This window comes from Thunnus maccoyii, chromosome 12 (genome assembly GCF_910596095.1).
Source record: "Thunnus maccoyii chromosome 12, fThuMac1.1, whole genome shotgun sequence".
Lineage (NCBI taxonomy): Eukaryota > Metazoa > Chordata > Actinopteri > Scombriformes > Scombridae > Thunnus > Thunnus maccoyii.
The window spans coordinates 9,540,306-9,558,520 of NC_056544.1; the positions used below are offsets into that span (position 1 = coordinate 9,540,306).

At 38.4% G+C, this 18,215-nt stretch overlaps 2 protein-coding genes across 8 annotated transcripts; one reads left to right on the forward strand and one right to left on the reverse strand.

Annotated features, from left to right (window-relative positions):
- Positions 1–2,009: 2,009 nt before the first annotated feature.
- mier1b (mesoderm induction early response 1b, transcriptional regulator) lies at positions 2,010–12,208 on the forward strand. Of its 5 annotated transcripts, none has more exons than XM_042427607.1 (13): positions 2,010–2,094; positions 2,879–2,903; positions 4,018–4,166; positions 4,257–4,436; positions 4,596–4,725; positions 4,873–4,940; positions 6,402–6,474; positions 6,603–6,754; positions 8,294–8,375; positions 8,524–8,627; positions 8,958–9,085; positions 9,609–9,736; positions 10,257–12,208. In XM_042427607.1, exons 1-13 carry the CDS (start codon positions 2,086–2,088, stop codon positions 10,571–10,573), a joined length of 1,545 nt encoding a protein of 514 aa, XP_042283541.1. In that variant the 5' UTR covers positions 2,010–2,085; the 3' UTR covers positions 10,574–12,208. The 5 variants fall into 5 exon arrangements, with proteins under 5 accessions (XP_042283541.1, XP_042283544.1, XP_042283542.1 ...); XM_042427610.1 differs by lacking the exon at positions 2,010–2,094 and adding an exon at positions 2,129–2,398; XM_042427608.1 differs by lacking the exon at positions 2,010–2,094 and having other exon boundaries at positions 9,039–9,085.
- An 84-nt stretch (positions 12,209–12,292) lies between these two features.
- On the reverse strand, positions 12,293–18,215 carry LOC121907989 (UDP-N-acetylglucosamine/UDP-glucose/GDP-mannose transporter-like). 3 transcript variants are annotated; one of them, XM_042427617.1, is made up of 13 exons: positions 17,994–18,215; positions 14,970–15,003; positions 14,782–14,868; positions 14,594–14,661; positions 14,417–14,488; positions 14,247–14,315; positions 14,057–14,159; positions 13,878–13,970; positions 13,708–13,775; positions 13,547–13,625; positions 13,377–13,459; positions 12,722–12,790; positions 12,293–12,600 (listed from the first exon to the last, which is right to left on the reverse strand). In XM_042427617.1, exons 3-13 carry the CDS (start codon positions 14,866–14,868, stop codon positions 12,570–12,572), a joined length of 822 nt encoding a protein of 273 aa, XP_042283551.1. In that variant the 5' UTR covers positions 14,970–15,003; positions 17,994–18,215; the 3' UTR covers positions 12,293–12,569. The 3 variants fall into 3 exon arrangements, with proteins under 3 accessions (XP_042283551.1, XP_042283549.1, XP_042283550.1); XM_042427615.1 differs by lacking the exon at positions 17,994–18,215 and adding an exon at positions 17,532–17,924; XM_042427616.1 differs by lacking the exon at positions 17,994–18,215 and adding an exon at positions 17,532–17,921 and having other exon boundaries at positions 12,738–12,790.

Sequence of the window (18,215 nt, forward strand, 5' to 3'; positions counted from 1 at the left end):
GCTTGAGACGCTATGACAAACTGAGGTGATGGCTATCTACATAGCAACATAGTGGGGCGTGGGGCCACTATCATGGACATAAATCAGTGATTCCGAGAAGAGATAGCTGCATTTACCGATTTACCGGTACACTTGTTGTCAAATTGAACTGTGTCATGGAATAGAGCTGATCTCAAAATAGTCATTACCAGCCCATTTCTAAATATCAAAGATGGAGCCGGTAGGGCTAAACACAACCAAAATCCAAAATATAGTTCCTGTTATAAATTTCTTCGAGAGGAGTGTACGTCGTTATACAGAACTGATGACAGTTATAATGTGTTATTTTGAACTAGACTCAAGTCAGGTCCTTTGGCCTTAAAGCAGTTGATGATATGGTGTAAAATTAGCTTGTTTTTTATAGTATCTGGTAATATTTATTTCACATTGTACAGTCCTTTATCTCTTAGATTCTTGGGATTTACCCACACATTTTACATATGTGATATTCACCCCTGTGCCAAAGGACCTCTAACCACCAGGGGCTTTTCTTTTGGTCACAGCTGAGGCATTACAGTAAAGGGCCCTTGGGTATTGCTGCCACTGGCCAGGTCAGTAATCCACCTTTGAAGTAACTGTTTTCATGCAGCTGTTTTTTTTTTTTTTTTTTAAATTAAAGCACAAATAGACCTTTTTTCAAATCATGATTTCGTCTTGTCATAAAAAATACAGGTGTTATTAATAACATTAATGATATTATGCATGACAAGTTACTGGTTGTACTTCAATGTAAGTGACCCATCTTTAATGTCATTAGTTCCACTCGTGCTTCTCCTCTAAACACAAGTCACAATGTGTACTGTGAAAATAGTTTACCAAGGGTCCTGTTAATGTGAGACAGTTAACAGGATCTGTTTTGATCCAATACTGTAAGATATTCAGCAGTCAAAAATTTGTTAACCTACAACAGTAAGAAGGCAAAATGTTATTATTCTGAAAAAAACAAAACAAAACATGGCACTCTGGGAAAAATCTCAAACTCTCAAAATACTCAAAGTGTGTATGAAATGCTAGAATTAAGTGCAAATGTACAGAGGATTTGAGTTACTACAAAACCGGAATATATTTTCCATTTCAGGCTAAGATAAGATAAGATAAGATTTTATTGATGCCCAGACGGGAAATTGGCATGTTACAGCAGTGCAGGAAACAAGGAAACAGATAAGAACTAGGAGTAATAAACACAACAAAAAAGGTCAAGTAAATGGAATTCAATCCATATACAATACATTATAAACATTACAATACTTAGGCTAAATGCATGACCTGACTTGCTGGCTTGTAAAAATAGAAAGGTTGTGTAAAATATGTGCAGAAGTAATGGTTCTGGTAGATGTAGTTATAGTTATATTTGTATATTTTATATAGGTGAAGTACCTACATACATATACTGTATATATCCACAATAGCCTACCAGTCAAAAGTCTGAACACCCCCCCAATCACTTGAATGAGAAAGTGTGTCCAAACCTGTGTCCAGAACCATACAGGGGTCAACCTTGTTTTGAAATACCATGTACATCATTTAAATCTACAGCATATATGTGTAAAGTTGGGTTTTTGTTATTTCTATAATATTACGGTGTATTCTACTCATAGTTACACATCTGTGTCTCTGCACTAGTATTAGGGCCATAATTTTTTTCAAGATCACGAGAATAAAGTGAGAATATTTCGAGGAAAAATAAAAAAAATCATAATATTAGGAGAAAAAAGTGTTAACATTAGATGTAACCACTTAGTTTATTCTCATAAAATTACTTTTTTTGTCGTAAAATCACTACTTTATTCTCGTACTATTACGACTTTATTGTTGAGATATTATGACTTTATTCTTTAAATCTCATCATTTCTTCCTCTCAGTGTGGCCCTAATATTCTGCCCTAAGATCTACATGTATGTGTTAAGTAATATTTTTGTTATTATTTGTTATATTCTAGTCATTCTAGTGAGTTTCGGGGGCATTACTCTCCATCCTGCAGGTGGGCGGGGCTCTACATCCGGGAACTGCAGCTGACCCCTGACGTGACCCTGCAGGATTGCAAACATGGCGGAGGTAAGAAAGTGAAATAAATATTCGAGAGAAAAAATATAATTTTATCATGCAAGATAGTAAGTCCAGTCGAATGTACACATTGTTTGTGTATCGTAGTTTTAATATACGACGTCTAGAATGAGACGTTTGGGTTGCTAGGTAACAGCTATTTCTTGAGACGAGCATGTTTTAGTAAACTTCGGGTTTAGCTAACGTTAGCTGTGCTAGCCCCGACGGTTAGCGGTATCACTTCGCGGTTTTGTTTAGGAACACTTGATTATACATATTCACGATTTTAATCAGAGTCAAAGCGGCAGCGTCACGGGTAGAGATGTTTTATGTGTTGTTTTCCCGTCATTATTCGCAGGCTGTTGATACCAAGCTTAGTTTAGACGCGTTAGCTAAATATATATTAATTGAATTAGCTTGTAACTTGTAATGTAAGTTAGCCAGTTGAGCAAATTAACTTAGTAAGCACTCGTCTTATGTAGGTAACAGTGGTTGAATCCAGGCGGTAAACACTGCTGTACTTATGGTTTTCACAGCACTGAAATGCTACTTAAATTTTCCCGCAGGAAGTGGTGTCAGTCTTTGTTTCTTTTCTTGTTGAACTGCTCAGTAAAGCTTTCAGGGCACAGGGTCAGGCGCGCTTTTTGTCAGCTCCCGTTTCTCTCCCCCAAGGAAGAATAACTGCAACATGTCAAGTTTATACAACGCAAAACATACGAAATTGTACATGTAATGTGATGTTTGATCTTAACGCTGTTCAGTAACTTCATTTGTGTTTGTCTTTTCCGTTTTGCAGTCCTCCCTCGGGAATTCGAGCCCAGGTACATACAGTTTGAGTCTTTCTGTTGATGTTTAGGTGCATAACATGGGTTTAAAAGTTAGTAACTCTTAACACTCAATTCAGTGTGATACTTAATATGAACAAAAATTAAATTAAAAAATGTAATTATAAAGAAATGGTTGCACCAAAATTCAAAGCGTACGATGGGGACACGCCATTATTTCCAAATTGATTGATCGGTATTTGGATAGTCTTAACAATGGACAGCAATAAAATGGTATTTTTTTTAAGTTCAATCATAAATAACAATAATATGAATAATTATTGTCCAAAAGTTATGAATAGAGGTTTGCTTACATCAGTCATGTTAACATGAGTAAAACATGTTTTCAATTATGATCACTTGAGAGACAAAAAAAAAAGTTATTAAAAAAAAATCCAGGGACTACATAGTGATTGGACTAGGGCTGCAACAAGTCAGTATTTTCATTATCACTGAATCATTTTCTCAATTAATTGTTTTGTCTTGAAGGAGTCCGAAAATGCCCACTATTATTTCTCAGAGTCAAACATGACTTCTTCAGATGTCTTGTTATGTCTGACCAACACTCCTAAACCCAAAGACATTCAATTTACTACCATGTATGACAGAGAAAAGCATTAATTCAACACATTTGAGCTGAAATCTGTGAATTTCTGGGGCATTCTTTATTTAATGTAAAAAAAAAAAGTAAACTAAAACTCTCTAGATTTGACCTTTTGGTTTGTTTTGTTCAAAATTTCCTCCAGGAAATGTTTCATCCAGTGCTGAAATGATCTGTAGATTTGTTGAATAGTTGATGGACAGAATCAAAGTGAATGAATTAAGTCTTTTTTTAATTAAAAATGCAAAATGTTTGTCAGTTCCAACTACTTAAATGTCAGTTTTTCTCTGTTTTATATCACTGTAAAATGTAAATTGAATATCTATCGTTTTTTACTGTTGGTTGGACAAAACAAACAATTTAAAGACTTTTTAAATTGTGATTGTGATTTGTAAACCAAGCTATAAACAAACAAGCTAATAAACAAGATACCTAAGTATACTAAAGAATAACTCGGCTATATTTCTATTCACAAAGGCACCTAAAATGCTTGTGGTTTACTTTCTTTAGGAGGTTCAGCAGGTTCCGATGACCATGATTTCGACCCATCAGCAGACATGCTTGTCCATGACTTTGACGATGAACGCACCCTGGAGGAAGAGGAAATGTTGGAGGCAGCAGATGAGACCAACGCTAACGAGATTGAAGATCTTGCACGGGTGAGTTTCACACTTTCACCACAATTTGGTTTTGTGGTCCCTGTGTAGCATAGCTTTAATTTTACAGCATTGTCACTTTTCTTTCATCAGGAAAGAGAGATGCCCATTCATGAGCTGCTGAGTCTGTACGGTTATGGGGGTGGTTCACCAGCAGATGAGGATGAAGAAGAGGAGGAAGAACCAGAGGAAGAAGATGAGGAAGAGGACGAGGAAGAAGACCTGGACAATGATGAAAGCAGCAGAGGCACTGGCGAGCTGAAAAGAAATGAGGTATGTTGGTGTTTCATGAGTTTCTTCGGTTTCCAAAAACATTGAAATATTTTGTTGTGTTGACTGTTCCGTGTAATTTTAGCAGCTTGTTGACGTAGTGTGTGTGTTTGTATGTTTGTGTGTGTGTGTGTGTGTGTGTGTGTGTGTGTGTTTTTTCAGGGCGAGGGAGTTAAGAACGCATCAGCACAGGGGGATGAAGCCCAGGCAACATCTGAGGGCCGCACACGTTCAGTCAGGTCCCTTTGCACAGCAGAACTTATTCGTCCCCAGAAACTCAAGTACTTTGAAAGTAAGTGCCATCATATCTCTCTGTCTTTTCTTTCTTTCTTGTTGCAACATAATTATGCGTGGTGACGTCTGCATTTCAAAACAGTGTAAATTATTTGGAATATTTGTGAGAATTAGCAGAGTAAATTGATGTTACATTGTGTCTCAGCTAATAACGATGCAGAGGAGGAGTCAGATGAAGATGAGGACTATGTTCCATCTGAAGACTGGAAAAAGGTATGTAATAGTTTTATTTGTCAGAGTGTCACACACACGTATTCAGAGTAGAGCTTGATTGATTCTACATTGCCAAAAACATTTGTCAGAACAAAAACAATATGGTTGAAAAGTAGTGAACCCGGGACAGAACCTTGTGGCACCCCATGTGGAATATCTGTTCTTTGGAGAAGCTTTAAACTGACACAAAGTTGCGATCTGATAAGTAGGACTTAAACCAACTTAGTTTTTCCAGCCTATCAGTGAGAATGAACAACAGTATTGAAGGCTACACTGAGGCCCAGAATCACAAGAATGGAAAGTTTTTTCCTATCGCAGTTGATTCAGTTGATCATTTATAATTTTCATTAGAACAGTTTCCTTCCTCTGAAACCAGACTGGAGTTTATCAGATAAGAGTCAATTGCATGCTTGTTTTTTTTTTTTAGGATTTTGCAAAGGAACAGCTGGTTGGAAATATTGAGTGGGTACATAATTGTAGTTTTGAAAATGTTTGGGAAGTAACCAGTCTGCAAAGAATTGTTGAAAACAGAGAGCAGCTGATAGCAGCTGAAGACATTTTTAAAGAAGCTGGTTGGAATGGGTTCACCATGATTTCAGATACTTTCTGGGCCATGACGGTGACTTTTACACTTGGCAGGCAGCACATTTTTACGTCTTTGCTCTTTACATCCCTTCTAATTTCATCTCCTACAATAAGGGTTTTTGGCTCCAGAGCCTGTTGGACTCAAATAGACATATTTCTTCTATTATGATGTACTTGATTCTGAGTCAAAGTTCTTTTTGAGGAAGAAATAGTGATTATATAGCATTACCTTTGTTGCTGACCAGCACGTCAGAATTTTGTGATATCAACAGGGGCAGCAAAGAGCTGATGCTTGTTGTTTCCAGCTCTTTTTTTAGAGGAAATTGCAGGTGAAAGTCTTTGCTCCTCAGGTGAGCCAGTAGTACATGTATGAGTCAGTTGAAATGTCTGTGGCACCGTGTCATCCAGATCCTCAATGTTAGGTGCTGTGTGAGGTTCAGTTGGGATGCTGTTAACAAGTAATCATGCTTTTGTCATCCTCGTGTATCTGTTACATCAGACTAAGACTCTGCCCTCAGGTTCTGCTATAGAGGTGTTAAGTGTGTTTTAAAGCTGATAATTCTGTACCAAATGTCCGGGACAGAATATTTTTCCAGTTTTCCACAGTGAAAGAACCTCATTGAAAGATAAGTCAGCTGGTATAAATCCGCAGTTGAGCCCAGAAGCAGTCTGATTGTTGAAAGTATCCAGGGTGATACATATTAATCCATTATAAACACAGGAAACGAGGAAAAAGTTTTTAAAAATGATCAGTGTATGTTTGAGTGTAAAAGCTTAGTGTGTAGTGTACGTCTGCTCTCTGTCTGTTGATTCATATTTTTGATTTAGTTTGGAACAGTTACACCTCAGTCTTAACCGTGTGTTTATTTCCAACAGGAGATTATGGTGGGATCCATGTATCAGGCAGAAACACCTGTTGGCCTCTGTAAATATAAAGATAATGAAAAAGGTAAACCAGCCCCTGAGTATTTAGGCTATTTAACTGTATATCCTGTCTGGATCCAAATAAACCAAAGTTGACATAGTGGACAAAGGCTTATAATCTTGTTGCCCTTTTCTTTTGGATTTGCTCTGTAGTTTATGAAAATGACGACCAGCTGTTGTGGAACCCCGAGTGTCTTCCTGAAGGCAAAGTGGTGGAATTCTTGACAGAAGCATCGAGGCGAACCGGAGAGGAGAAGGGAGTAGATGCTATCCCAGAGGGATCCCATATCAAAGACAATGAACAGGTAAGAGACTGGCCATATTTTTACTTTTTCACCCATGAAACCAACTATTTATCCTACTAACAAGTACTGTCTGTGTAGCTTAAGCCTGATAAAACTTATCTCTCTGTGTCATAGATCTACATTGTTGTCTGAAAACTATTGAAAACAAATCAGTGAGCCACACTGTTGCACTGAAGTTTATGTTTTGAGTCAATCACACATAGACCATCCTGCCGCTGAAAGTACTCAACGAAGCACTAAAAGTGTATTAAGCTGCAACACTTTCTATACACCACTCCCTCCTGTTTTAGAAATGTTTGCTAAAAACTGAAATACCCTTCTGTTTAGGAAATTACTTTCAAAAATGAAAGTATGTATCTGTGAACCTTTGTAGCCAAGCCAGCGGGGTTCTACAGATAGCAATATTGGTCGCCCCAGCTTTGGTCCAGACTGAAATATCTCTACAACTATTGGATGGATTGCCATAAAATTTTGTACGGACATTTAGAGCTTAAAACAATTAATCAGTTAACAGAAAATTAATAAGCAACTATTTTCATAATTGATTAACCATTTTAAGTAACTTTTTTTCTAGCAAAAAAGGCAAACATGCATGTTTCCAGCTTCTTAATTATTATTATTATTTGCTGCTTTTATTTGTCATATATGATAGTAAATTGAATATCTTTGGGTTTTAGACTGTTGGTCAGTGATATGACAACATCACCTTGAGCTTTTGGACATTGAGATGGGCGTTTTTCACAATTTTCTGACATAAAATAAACCAATTGATTAATTGACAAAATCATGGACAGATTAACAGTGATGGAGATGATTGTTAGTTGCAGCCCTGGTCCCCAGAGAATGAACCCTACTGATGTTTTCTCTAGCAATATCATGAGGTTGACAATTTTGGTTTTTAGTGTCTCTGTATCATTTCATTAATTGAGTTACTAATAGATTGCCATGAAATTTGTCACACATATGAAATGTTCAGATATTCAGTGAAATATCTACTAGATGACACAAACATTCATGTTTCCCAGAGAGATTTCTTAATGACTACGGCGATACCTGACTTTTCATCTACCACCACCAGCACATTGACGTTTGTGGTTCAGACTGAAGTGTCTCCACAACTGTTGGAGGGTTTACTGTGCAATTTGAACATTGATTTGTGAACTTGTGTGATCCCCTGACTTTTCATCTAGTGCCATAGTCAGGTCAAACTTTCAATTTGTCTAACACCTTAGTTTATCTAACAGTTTAGGATCAATACAGCCTCACAGAGACCCTGGTGTGGCTGTCGACTTAATGTAGTCTTGTGAAAGATTTACATCTTCAGTAGGAGTAAATAAGCTTGGAGCTGAGTGACAGAGACAGGTCAGGGAGGTTGGAAAGTACTGAGCTTGTTTTGGTATTTTCATGGGAATCGTTGACTGTAATAAAAATATAACGCCAGCCTTATCCTTTTACATAAGCGAGACAAGATCATGTATTACATGTGTACAGCTTTTCACATGGCTAATGAAAACCTGTTTGATTTTTTTTCCCCTGTAGGCATTGTATGAACTTGTGAAATGTGACTTTGACACAGAGGAAGCTTTAAGAAGACTTAGGTTTAATGTAAAAGCAGCCAGAGGTAAGCAGAGTCTCGCTAAAATGTTCTCCCCAGTTTTCTCAGATGCAAGATGCCTGCAATAGTCCAGTGTTCTCTGCTTGTGTCATCTGAGATTTATTTCAAAAAGATCTGAAGTGTTAATGTTGCATCTGACTTATCTCCTCTGCAGAGGAGCTTTCTGTCTGGACTGAAGAGGAATGTAGAAATTTTGAACAAGGACTAAAAGCCTATGGGAAAGATTTTCACTTAATACAGGCCAACAAGGTGAGAGAAGTGCGTGAAAGCCTCATGATTTAACATTTGTGATAAAGATGTCAACAATACATTCATTGCATTGAAATAATTTGATAAGCATGACATTAATTTGACATTCATGTTGATGTGTTTGTTATGTGGCTGTTGGATGCTCAGGGTTGAAATCTGCTCGATTTCAACCGTGTTGCATTTTGAGACAAATCAAATTTCTTAGTGTTTTGAGTGTTAAGTGTCTGTAGACACCCAAACCATAATTTGATTTGTCTCCTTATTTGTTTTGTACTGAATCTATCTCTTCAGACAATGGTAATAATGGCTATTTCATGTCTGCTGAATTAAATCTTTCAGGTGAGAACTAGGTCTGTAGGAGAATGTGTGGCCTTTTATTACATGTGGAAGAAGTCTGAGCGTTATGATTTCTTTGCACAGCAAACCAGACTTGGGAAAAGGAAATACAACCTTCACCCTGGTGTCACGTAAGTCTTTTTGTTAATACAGTATCAGAGTACATTGCTAATGCGGACAATGTAAATGATTAAAATGAAATGCTTTGTTATCTATGTAAATTACCGTCAGTGCAGTGCTCATTAATGTTACGACTCAAATTGTTTTATTTCAGATTGATGTTGTGGTTTTTTGTTTTTATAAATTGTGATTCAAATCTCTGAAACACCCAGCCATAATAATAGCAAATACTTTGTGTTAGCTTTATTATACACACGCAAATGTTGCATCCGGTCTTATTGTGTTAATAATCATTTAATGACCTAATATGTTTAAATACACTGGAAAGCCAATAAAATGTATTTTTTGAGTGCAAACACAAAAGCCACAAAAGTTGGCGATCTAACGTCGTGTAGCTGCAGTTTCGTTGTTTTTTTTAAAGAAAGTGAAAACTTGAGATATCGACTCAGCAACCACAGGACCGCACTTCCACAAAAACAGTTGGGAATTGTTCGCTTGTGTGTAAACGGGCTGTGTTCTGCTGTGTTTCATCAGAGACTACATGGACAGGTTGCTGGATGAGACGGAGAGCGCGACATCTAGCAGAGCAGCGTCTCCTCCTCCCACCACCTCCAGCAGCAGCGCAAGCCACTCCGAGAGGGAAGACAGCAGCAGTCAGAACGGTGAGCCGATGAATGCAACATTCATATACACGTTAACACACACAAAGGACGTGGGTGGCTGTGGTTCAGGAGGTTGAGCGGGTCGTCCACTAATAGCAGGGATGGTGGTTCCATCTCCACCTCCTACTGTCTATATGTTGAAGTGTTCTTGAGACACTGTACCTAAAGTTGCAGCTGCGTCGCCATTTGTGTGTGTGTATGTCTGAGAATAGATGGATGAGGCAAAAAAACTGTAAAATGCTTTGTCCATTAAGGTAGAAAGCACTATATAAGTGCAGTCCATTTACCATTTATGTGCTGGAAGCAGTTGCCAGGCAACCAATGGAGAAGTTACTGCTCCCAGTCAAGAATTAAGCTAACCAGCTGCTGGATGTAGCTTCTACCTGATGGACAGAAAAGAGTGGTATCGATCTTGTTGTGTAACTCGACAAGAAAGTGAATAGGTGTATTTCTCGGAATGTCAAGCTATTCGTTGAAATTCTTTGTCACAAACAACTCACTTTTTCTCTTTCTTTGTCAGGTGTCACAGGCCACAATTCCAGCCACCCAGCAGAAGGCGTTCAGTTACCTCCAGCAAACCAAGTCAAACCTGAGCCAGTTCAGTCCAACGGTCCCTCTCACCCGTCAGTGGAAGCTCCTCCTCCCATTTCAGACAACAACTCCAATGGCTGCAGCCAGCCCAGTGCGCCTAACCACGACCGAAATGGTTCTCTGGAGCCTCCTATGGACCACACAGACACAGCGGTGGCACATGACAGGCCGGCCAAGAGGTGCAGGATGGAGGCAGAGCCGGTGGCTCAAAGTGAGGTGGAACCCTCCAGAACACAGGAGAACTAAAAGCCTCCTGAGCTCAGCGAAGTTGACTAATAGACACTGATTTGGGGTAGAAAACAAAAAGTTGCTTCTTCCCCGCTTATGGGTAAGGAGAGCAGGGGATGAGGAAGATGAGCCCCTCTCAGTCCTCAAGTGTAGTATCTCCTGAGAGCAAGGACTCAATGACTCACTCTCTGATAAGGTCAAAGGTCACTGAAAATCACACCTTGAAGAACACAGCCAACCAAACTGCAGCTGATCCTCCGGGGGGGAAGGGGCAGTGGCTGCCCCACACCCCCCGTCCCTCCAACCCATCCATGTAGTGACTGCCTGCAAAGCTCATCCCAAAGTACCACAGCTCCATCATGTCCTACTAAACACCTTCTACCATCATCTTTATTCCCTTTTTGGAGACTGACTGACAAATTTTTTGCCAAGAATCTCTTTTTTTCTATTTGTACTCAAAGAAAATAAATTCCCTGTAATATTTTTTTACACAAGAGATATTTATATTTTTTAACAAAAAAAGAAAAGTCTATGATGGGTGTTTGCTGTTCAAGCCATTTGAACATTTGCTGAAACTGGGGACATGTTTTTAACGATTATGTGCTTAAGTTGTCAAAAAGAGGCAAAGTAGGCAAACACGAGATAAGCCGGTGCTGTCGCTGGCTCACTGTAGTTGCACTTTGATTGTATGTTTCTCATCGTTATTGATAAGGAGTGGTGATGAAACCCAGCAGAATTACATTTTCACTCCTTCACCTCTGAACCCGCTCTGGCCTCTGTCACGGCTGTCTGTTTGATTCTGATAAATAAACCAATGGGTTTCTCCCCCCGCAGGTTTGTTTGTGTAAAGCAGCTGACATCAGTGATGTCCTGTATTATAACTCATCACGTAGAAGATCGCTGTATTTTTGGATTTTCATAGTCAGTGCTTTGCTCAACGCTTTGTTTTTACTAGACAGAACGTCCGTGATTTTTAATGTAAAGTTTGTATAGATTTCTTACCTTGAACAGTTGGTACATTTTTTTATAACCGTCTGTTCATCTCTGTACTTTCTGGTCTTCCTTGTAGACTGTGCTTTTTGTTGAGAAACTTTTTTCGCCTATGTTGCTCTGAAATGTATGTAAAAAGTAGCCATTCCTTTTTTTTTCTCCCTCAGTTCGGCAGCACTTCCCATTCCTAATATGATCCTGCTATTTCTGAAATGTTTGTTGCAGAGAAACATCTTTTTGTGCATCATGGTTTAGTGTGCTGCTCGCCTTTGGTTGAAAAACTCTGCTTCCTCAAAGCACTTAGTTTCAACCAATATGTACTGTCTGTTCTCTAAGTGGCTTCAGAGCAGTGGATTTCCAGCAGGTAAACAGGTCAGGTTGACATGAGCGTGTGACCTGAAGACCTAAACCATTTTGGTACAGTAGCTGTTCAGCTTAAGTGTTTTACTTTGTACTCCAGCTTTGAACTTACATTCACAAATTAAGATAAGTTTGTCTCAAAAGACGTTGATCCATTTAGTCTTTTTTTTTTTCCCTTATTGACAATGATGTCTTGTTTTTTTTTTCTCTGTAAATGACAACATGAATAAAAATGAAGTGTATTCCAAGACTGGCTATGGATGGAATAACATTGGCTATATTTAATAAATGTATTAATGAATATCAGTTGTCGTGTTTTGAGCTTCCAGACTGTGCAGACATGAATACAGCAAAAAACAAGGCTTTACAAAGTAATTAATTTAATAGATTTCTGTTATAAAAATGCTCATGACTTTAAATTTAGTCAGTGAAATATAATTATAAAAAATTAAGGCACTTTGTCTTGATTACAAATATAAAAGTTGACAATTGTGTCATCAGAAGAGAACTTTCTATGATTGCACTGAAAACTATGGTATGACGACAAAACAAAAATAATAAATGTAAAACATGTTAACTGGCTTAAACACATCCAACCATATATCCTGCATGCGTGTCCACATATAAACAATATAAAATCTATTCTGGATATATTTCTTCAGTGTTAGGGTGGGTCTCTGTGGTTTACGCCTTTTCTGTAAAATGAAAAAATGTCAGAAACTTTTAGCACGTTGGTTCATGGATACATTACAGATTATTCCACAATAATAAAGAAAATGGTGTTAAAATTAAAGTGAAGGTTAGGATTGACGTTACTTTTTAATTCTCTTACTTGTTTGCTCCTGTGTGAAGGTGATATAAGAGTATACCAGACTCCCAGCGATGCTGTGGGAAACAAATATGACAAAATCTGGTCCCAAATTGGAAATAAGAGCTCATCAAATGCTCATAAAAGAGGGTCGACACAAATCGTATGTCTGTACGTCTGTAAGCTTAGCATAGTGGGGAACAGCTAGAACCTGTAAAACTCACTAACCCTAACTCTATTTTTAGTATTTAATCCATACAAAAACCAAGTGTAAAAACAACAATTTGCGGTTTTATGTGGGGTTACATGCTGGACTATTTCTTGGCAGGAGCAGTGTCTCGGCTGGTTGTTTGGAAAATGCCCAGAACCAAGAAACAGTCCTGGACATAACCCCACGTAAAACCTCAACATGCTGTTTTTACACTTTGATCTTTGTATGAATTAAATAAAGGAGATGGAACATGTTAATAATTGAGCTTTATAGATGCATTTTGTTACCTCCAGACAGAGCCAGGCTAGCTGTTTCCCCCGTTTCCAGTCTTTATGCTAAGCTAGGCTAACCTACTTCATTTTGATCGAACAGACATGAGAATGGTATCAATCTTCTCTTTTAACTCTCAGCATGAAAGCAAATAAGCATATTTCCTAAAATGTCTGTCTTACCTTATGTTTAGACCTATAAAGTTAGTCCAGGTGAATATGTAGTCTCCACCAAACACCATCCCAATGTAGGTCACGAGAATATTCTGCAGGAATCACACGGGAGGTCACTGCACACATCTGCATTCATGAAAACAGCAAATAAAGGGCAGGACCAACTTTAAATGACCTACCTTGATGCAGCCCACGATGGAGGTGGTGAGTGCTGAGTTGTACTGCGTGCACAGCATGATGGAGTACATTAAAATGAAGCTGTGAGAAAGTTTGAGGAAGAATTAGACGAGAGCAGCAGATATTATCTATTAACAAATGATGGGAATAGCAGTTAGTTTACCCCATGACACAGGAGAGGACAAACTGCACAACAAACAGCTGATCAGACCATCCGTCATACTCCAAACCCTACACTCAAACACACACAGGCAATAGAGAGTCTCAGCACCAACTCTGATTGTCAAACACTAAATTATAAATTCATATTTGTCTTAAAAAAAACTCCCTTACCATTTGCAAGTCTCCTGTGTAGTAAGCATACGCCACAGTAGGGAAAATCATGATCAAAGCATTGTAGTAGAGAAGCCCATATTTACCCAGATCCTATGAGAACAGCAGCACACAACGCTTTAAGACATCATATGCAAAAGAAGCATCACACTGAAGTCGTGATTAGCAGCTCTGCTCACCTTAGAGTCCAGTTTTTGCTTCATATAGACCCCGCTGGCCGCTGTTAGGACATTGTTCAGCATTATGAATATGTATCCTTCAAGGTCGAAAGCTAAATCAGCGCTGCAAAACACAGATCATGCCAATGAGTGAAATACATGCTTACACACACTGCCTGGGAACTGTGTAATGTGTGTGTGTCCATCTCACCTTGCAGCAATAAAGGCACCAAAGATCATAGTAAACACTGTGATCTTAATTGACGTAGAGAAAGTCTTTCTGCAGAGAAGAAATTTGATGCCAGTGATTAAAATGACTCCTTTTCAGACGCGAGCACATTCTCATTAAATAGTGCAGAGGAAATGTAAAGCTGAACCTACTTCAGCAAGAGTCCCTCAAACACCATGGTAAGAAAAATACTGAACCTCCTCAGAACTGTAAACATGGGTAAACTAGGAGAGGAGAAAGCACCGTGTAATATTCTGCTGCTTCATATTAAGGAAATTATGTTTTATATGATATAACAATATAGCAGTTAATAGATAACAAGCTCTAACTTGAGTCGTTGTGTCCCAAACAGTCCTGATATCTGATTGCCAACATAGAGGAGAGGCAGTGGGAACATCTGGAAACATACATACAAGACATGGTGAAGCCAGAGTGTAGTTTTGATCTTTAATATGATGTTCTCCTCTGAATATTATCATCTATTTGAGTCCACTTCATAATCTATCTTGTAGCTCACCTTCCGTGGTATACTCAGATCCATATCCGGGAATGAGATAACACCCATCATCTTTCCGATCCTCAGAACGACAATGGTAGCCAACATCTGTAGAGTTATTGAAGCAGGGAGACATGGTACATCATGGCCTGTTTGAGTCAACAGGAAGTTATTGATGAATAAGCTTCAGACTCTTTAGAGAAACTTACTTGGCCGATTCCAACACATGTTGATGATGGAAATCTGCAATACATGTAGACGATGTTATGAATGAGGAAAATTACGGACAAAGCAAAGACTCAACTGATATTTCATTAAAACAGTAGAATACTGATGGCCTAAAATAAATCTCTACTTCATCATCATGCAAGACAGCTGCTTCTCTACTGCAGGTCAACCTCTGGTTCACTGCCCATCCAGGGCAGCAGATACCATCAAGGACAACAGTGTCGTCTGTGATATTTCTGGGAAATATCATCACATGAGGAGAAGGAGTTTACATTCTGCAATTACATACATATTACACAGCTAATTTGTATATTTTTAGACTAAATTTGATTTAAAAAAGTTAAATATGTTTAAATAATATGGATTTGTTTTCTCCCCAGGAACTGCAAAGCTGGGAAAAGAACATTATGTAGAGACAATGACATAAAGTCACTTAATAAATAAATTATTGCACTTACATACAATTTTGAGGTACTTGCACTTTACTTGAGTACTTTCATAGATACATAGATACTTTCATAGAGGGTAAATCCTGTACTCTACTGCATAACATTTAAGGTTACTAGTTACAAATTATGATCTTAGGAAACCTATAGTGAACATATATTATATAATGCAGTTATACATAAATATGCAACACTATATAAATAGTAGAATTATCTCCACTTTGACCACATATCACATTAAAATGCTGCTTACACATTAATACATCTGTAATAATAATCAAATGTATTTTTTTTTCTGACAGGGGTCTCTCTTATGTATAACAAATAAATTTTTACTTTTGAAATTTCTTAAATTTTTACATTTTGGTAATAATATGTTCTTTTGTAATTGACAAATTTTACATTCTACTATTGTGACTTTTACTTAAAGACATACTATGCAGGATTTGTCGGTTTTTGTTTGTAAACACAACATTCAAAGTTGGCCCCTCCTCCCAGGCTCACACCAGAGAGAGAGAACAGCGGTGGTTGAGCGAGGTAGAGAGTGAATGAAGAGTGAGCGGTGTTGGTGAGGACAAAGCTGTGAATCAGAGAAATAAAACATTATTTTCTGATTGTTTCACGGCGGTTATGTTCTAAAACACAAATAAACATGCGCACACCTCTGCACCACACTGCAGGAAGGTGCTGCATTGCTGGATTTTGTGTGAATGCAGAGCTTCATCCTGTCCACTGTGGCCTCTTTGCTCTGCATGTGTGTCGCTCAGCCCCGCCCTCAGTCTAGCAGACACACAGACCTGCAGCTCTTTATACATCCATGACACAGAGACAGAGAGCAGAGTGGCTCAGAGGAGAGACAGACACAGCGACGTAACCTTGTTGCTATGCTACGAATCTCGACCTCACACCTGCACACAGTTATTGGCTGGAGGCTACACACCCACTGCCCAAAGGTTGACGCCTTTTGTATGAGTCAACACATGTTTTTTAGGAAAATCCTGCATAGTACACCTTTAAAGCTGCTATAATCAATATATTTGCATTAACAATGGATCAAATGACTGTGTGTACATGAAAGGAGTCGGTTGTAGTAATGAACCAACAGAGAATTATCCCCCGACTCTGCAGTCACCTTCGGCACTATGAAGCGTTTTAGCATCTTTTAGCTCATTGTTTTGGTTTTACAGCCCACAAGTTTTCTGTTGTTTTCAAAGTTGGTGAACATAGTTTAGCAGTAATTTAGCAGCTAAAGAGCCAGATATTTTTGTGTCTGCTGGGTGTGTAAATAGCTAACTGCCTGATAGCCATATCAACTCAAAAGATGATAATATGTCAATGTGTTTACAGCTGCCCCAAACCCATGGAGTGGGTCACTTTTGACCCGGCTCAAGTATCCCTTTATAATTAGTCCCTGTACCAAATTTTGAACCATAAACATATTTAGCATCCCTATATATCTTATCAGTCATTAATAAATGGGTTATTAATCATTCATTAATATTTCAGAGAACAGAGAGAGTATTTTCTTTTGGTTTGACACTATTCGTTTTACAGACAAAATACATTCACAATCATACTATATCATGATCTCATGTTATCTAAAACAGGAGAACATGTCAGCCAGAATTATTCTGTGATTGTGTTCTATGAATCTTTCTGAAAGTGAAGGATGCGACAACATTTTTGAATGGTAGGTTTCATTATAACCATTAAAACCATCAATCAGATTTGGGTAATAATATGAATACTTCTTCCACCACTGTGCAGAGAACTTTTCTGTCATGCAAAAGACATGACTGTAGAGTTAAATAAATAAATGTGACATTTTGTGATTCTTAAGGTGGGTTGGGTATAAAGGGGGTCTTTGTATGGTATATCTAAAATCCTGTATACAGCCCTGTCCTGAATGAACAAACTGCTGAAGTGTACACACTCTCTGCCTGCCCCAGACAGGCTGAGAAAAGACGATTTCCCTTTCTAAGAATGAACAGAATCTACCTAAAAGTATCAGAGTATCCTTCACACTTCATTAAACCTGTCACCACCCGTCCTTCACAGAGCAGCCTGTTAACTCCAGTTTGCACTTTGCACCTTTACCTGTAGCTGGTCAGGACACTTTTGTTGACGACAACGATGAGAAATGAACTGACTCCATAAAAACCCGCAGCCAGCAGCTTCAGAAGCACAGCGGAGCTGTCACCGGATGTGTCTCTCTTGACTCCGGGAGATGCTCCTCCAGACGACAGATTTCTGTCGCTGAACTCACGTCGACGTTTATGGAGCTCTGCCATCATTTAGGCAAACACTGGCGTTCAAACGGAAGCGTACGAGAGCTTTTGCACATGCGTACAACAATTTCACTCAAGCGGTATGAGAACGTTTGCCGGCGAAAACGGAAACGGGAAGAAGGGAACCATCTTGATTCAATTATATTCTTTCAACTTTCGAGGAATAGTTTGCACTTTGTTAGCAAAAAATCTTAATTACCTTAATGTAACCTCATAAACTATGACTGACCCCCGCTACTTTAAATTATTTGACATAAAAAGCAGTAAATACCTTTGAGATATTTTTGTTGTTTCTGAAAATGTTCCTCGGGGAAGCCGTATTCATCTCTGACCTAAAACGTCAACGGTAACCGTTACATCTTTGTTAGAATGGTCGTGTCTGAATGGTAACCCTATATTTGTGAACCTCTCGCGAGATTTACACGCGTTTCAAGCGATCATAACCCAAATCCCAGCCCTTGTCTCAGTATTGTCCATACAGTTTATGATATTG

Coding starts and splice junctions, on each gene's coding strand:
- mier1b (XM_042427607.1), top strand. Junction 4,941..6,401: donor CATCTGAAGACTGGAAAAAG/GTATGTAATAGT, acceptor TATTTCCAACAG/GAGATTATGGTGGGATCCAT. Junction 9,737..10,256: donor AGACAGCAGCAGTCAGAACG/GTGAGCCGATGA, acceptor TTTCTTTGTCAG/GTGTCACAGGCCACAATTCC.
- LOC121907989 (XM_042427615.1), bottom strand. CDS start 17,728: ATGATGGCAGAGCTCCATAAACGTCGACGTGAGTTCAGCGACAGAAAT. Junction 14,489..14,593: donor TTTGGGACACAACGACTCAA/GTTAGAGCTTGT, acceptor CTCCTCTCCTAG/TTTACCCATGTTTACAGTTC. Junction 13,776..13,877: donor ACACAGGAGACTTGCAAATG/GTAAGGGAGTTT, acceptor GTTTGAGTGTAG/GGTTTGGAGTATGACGGATG.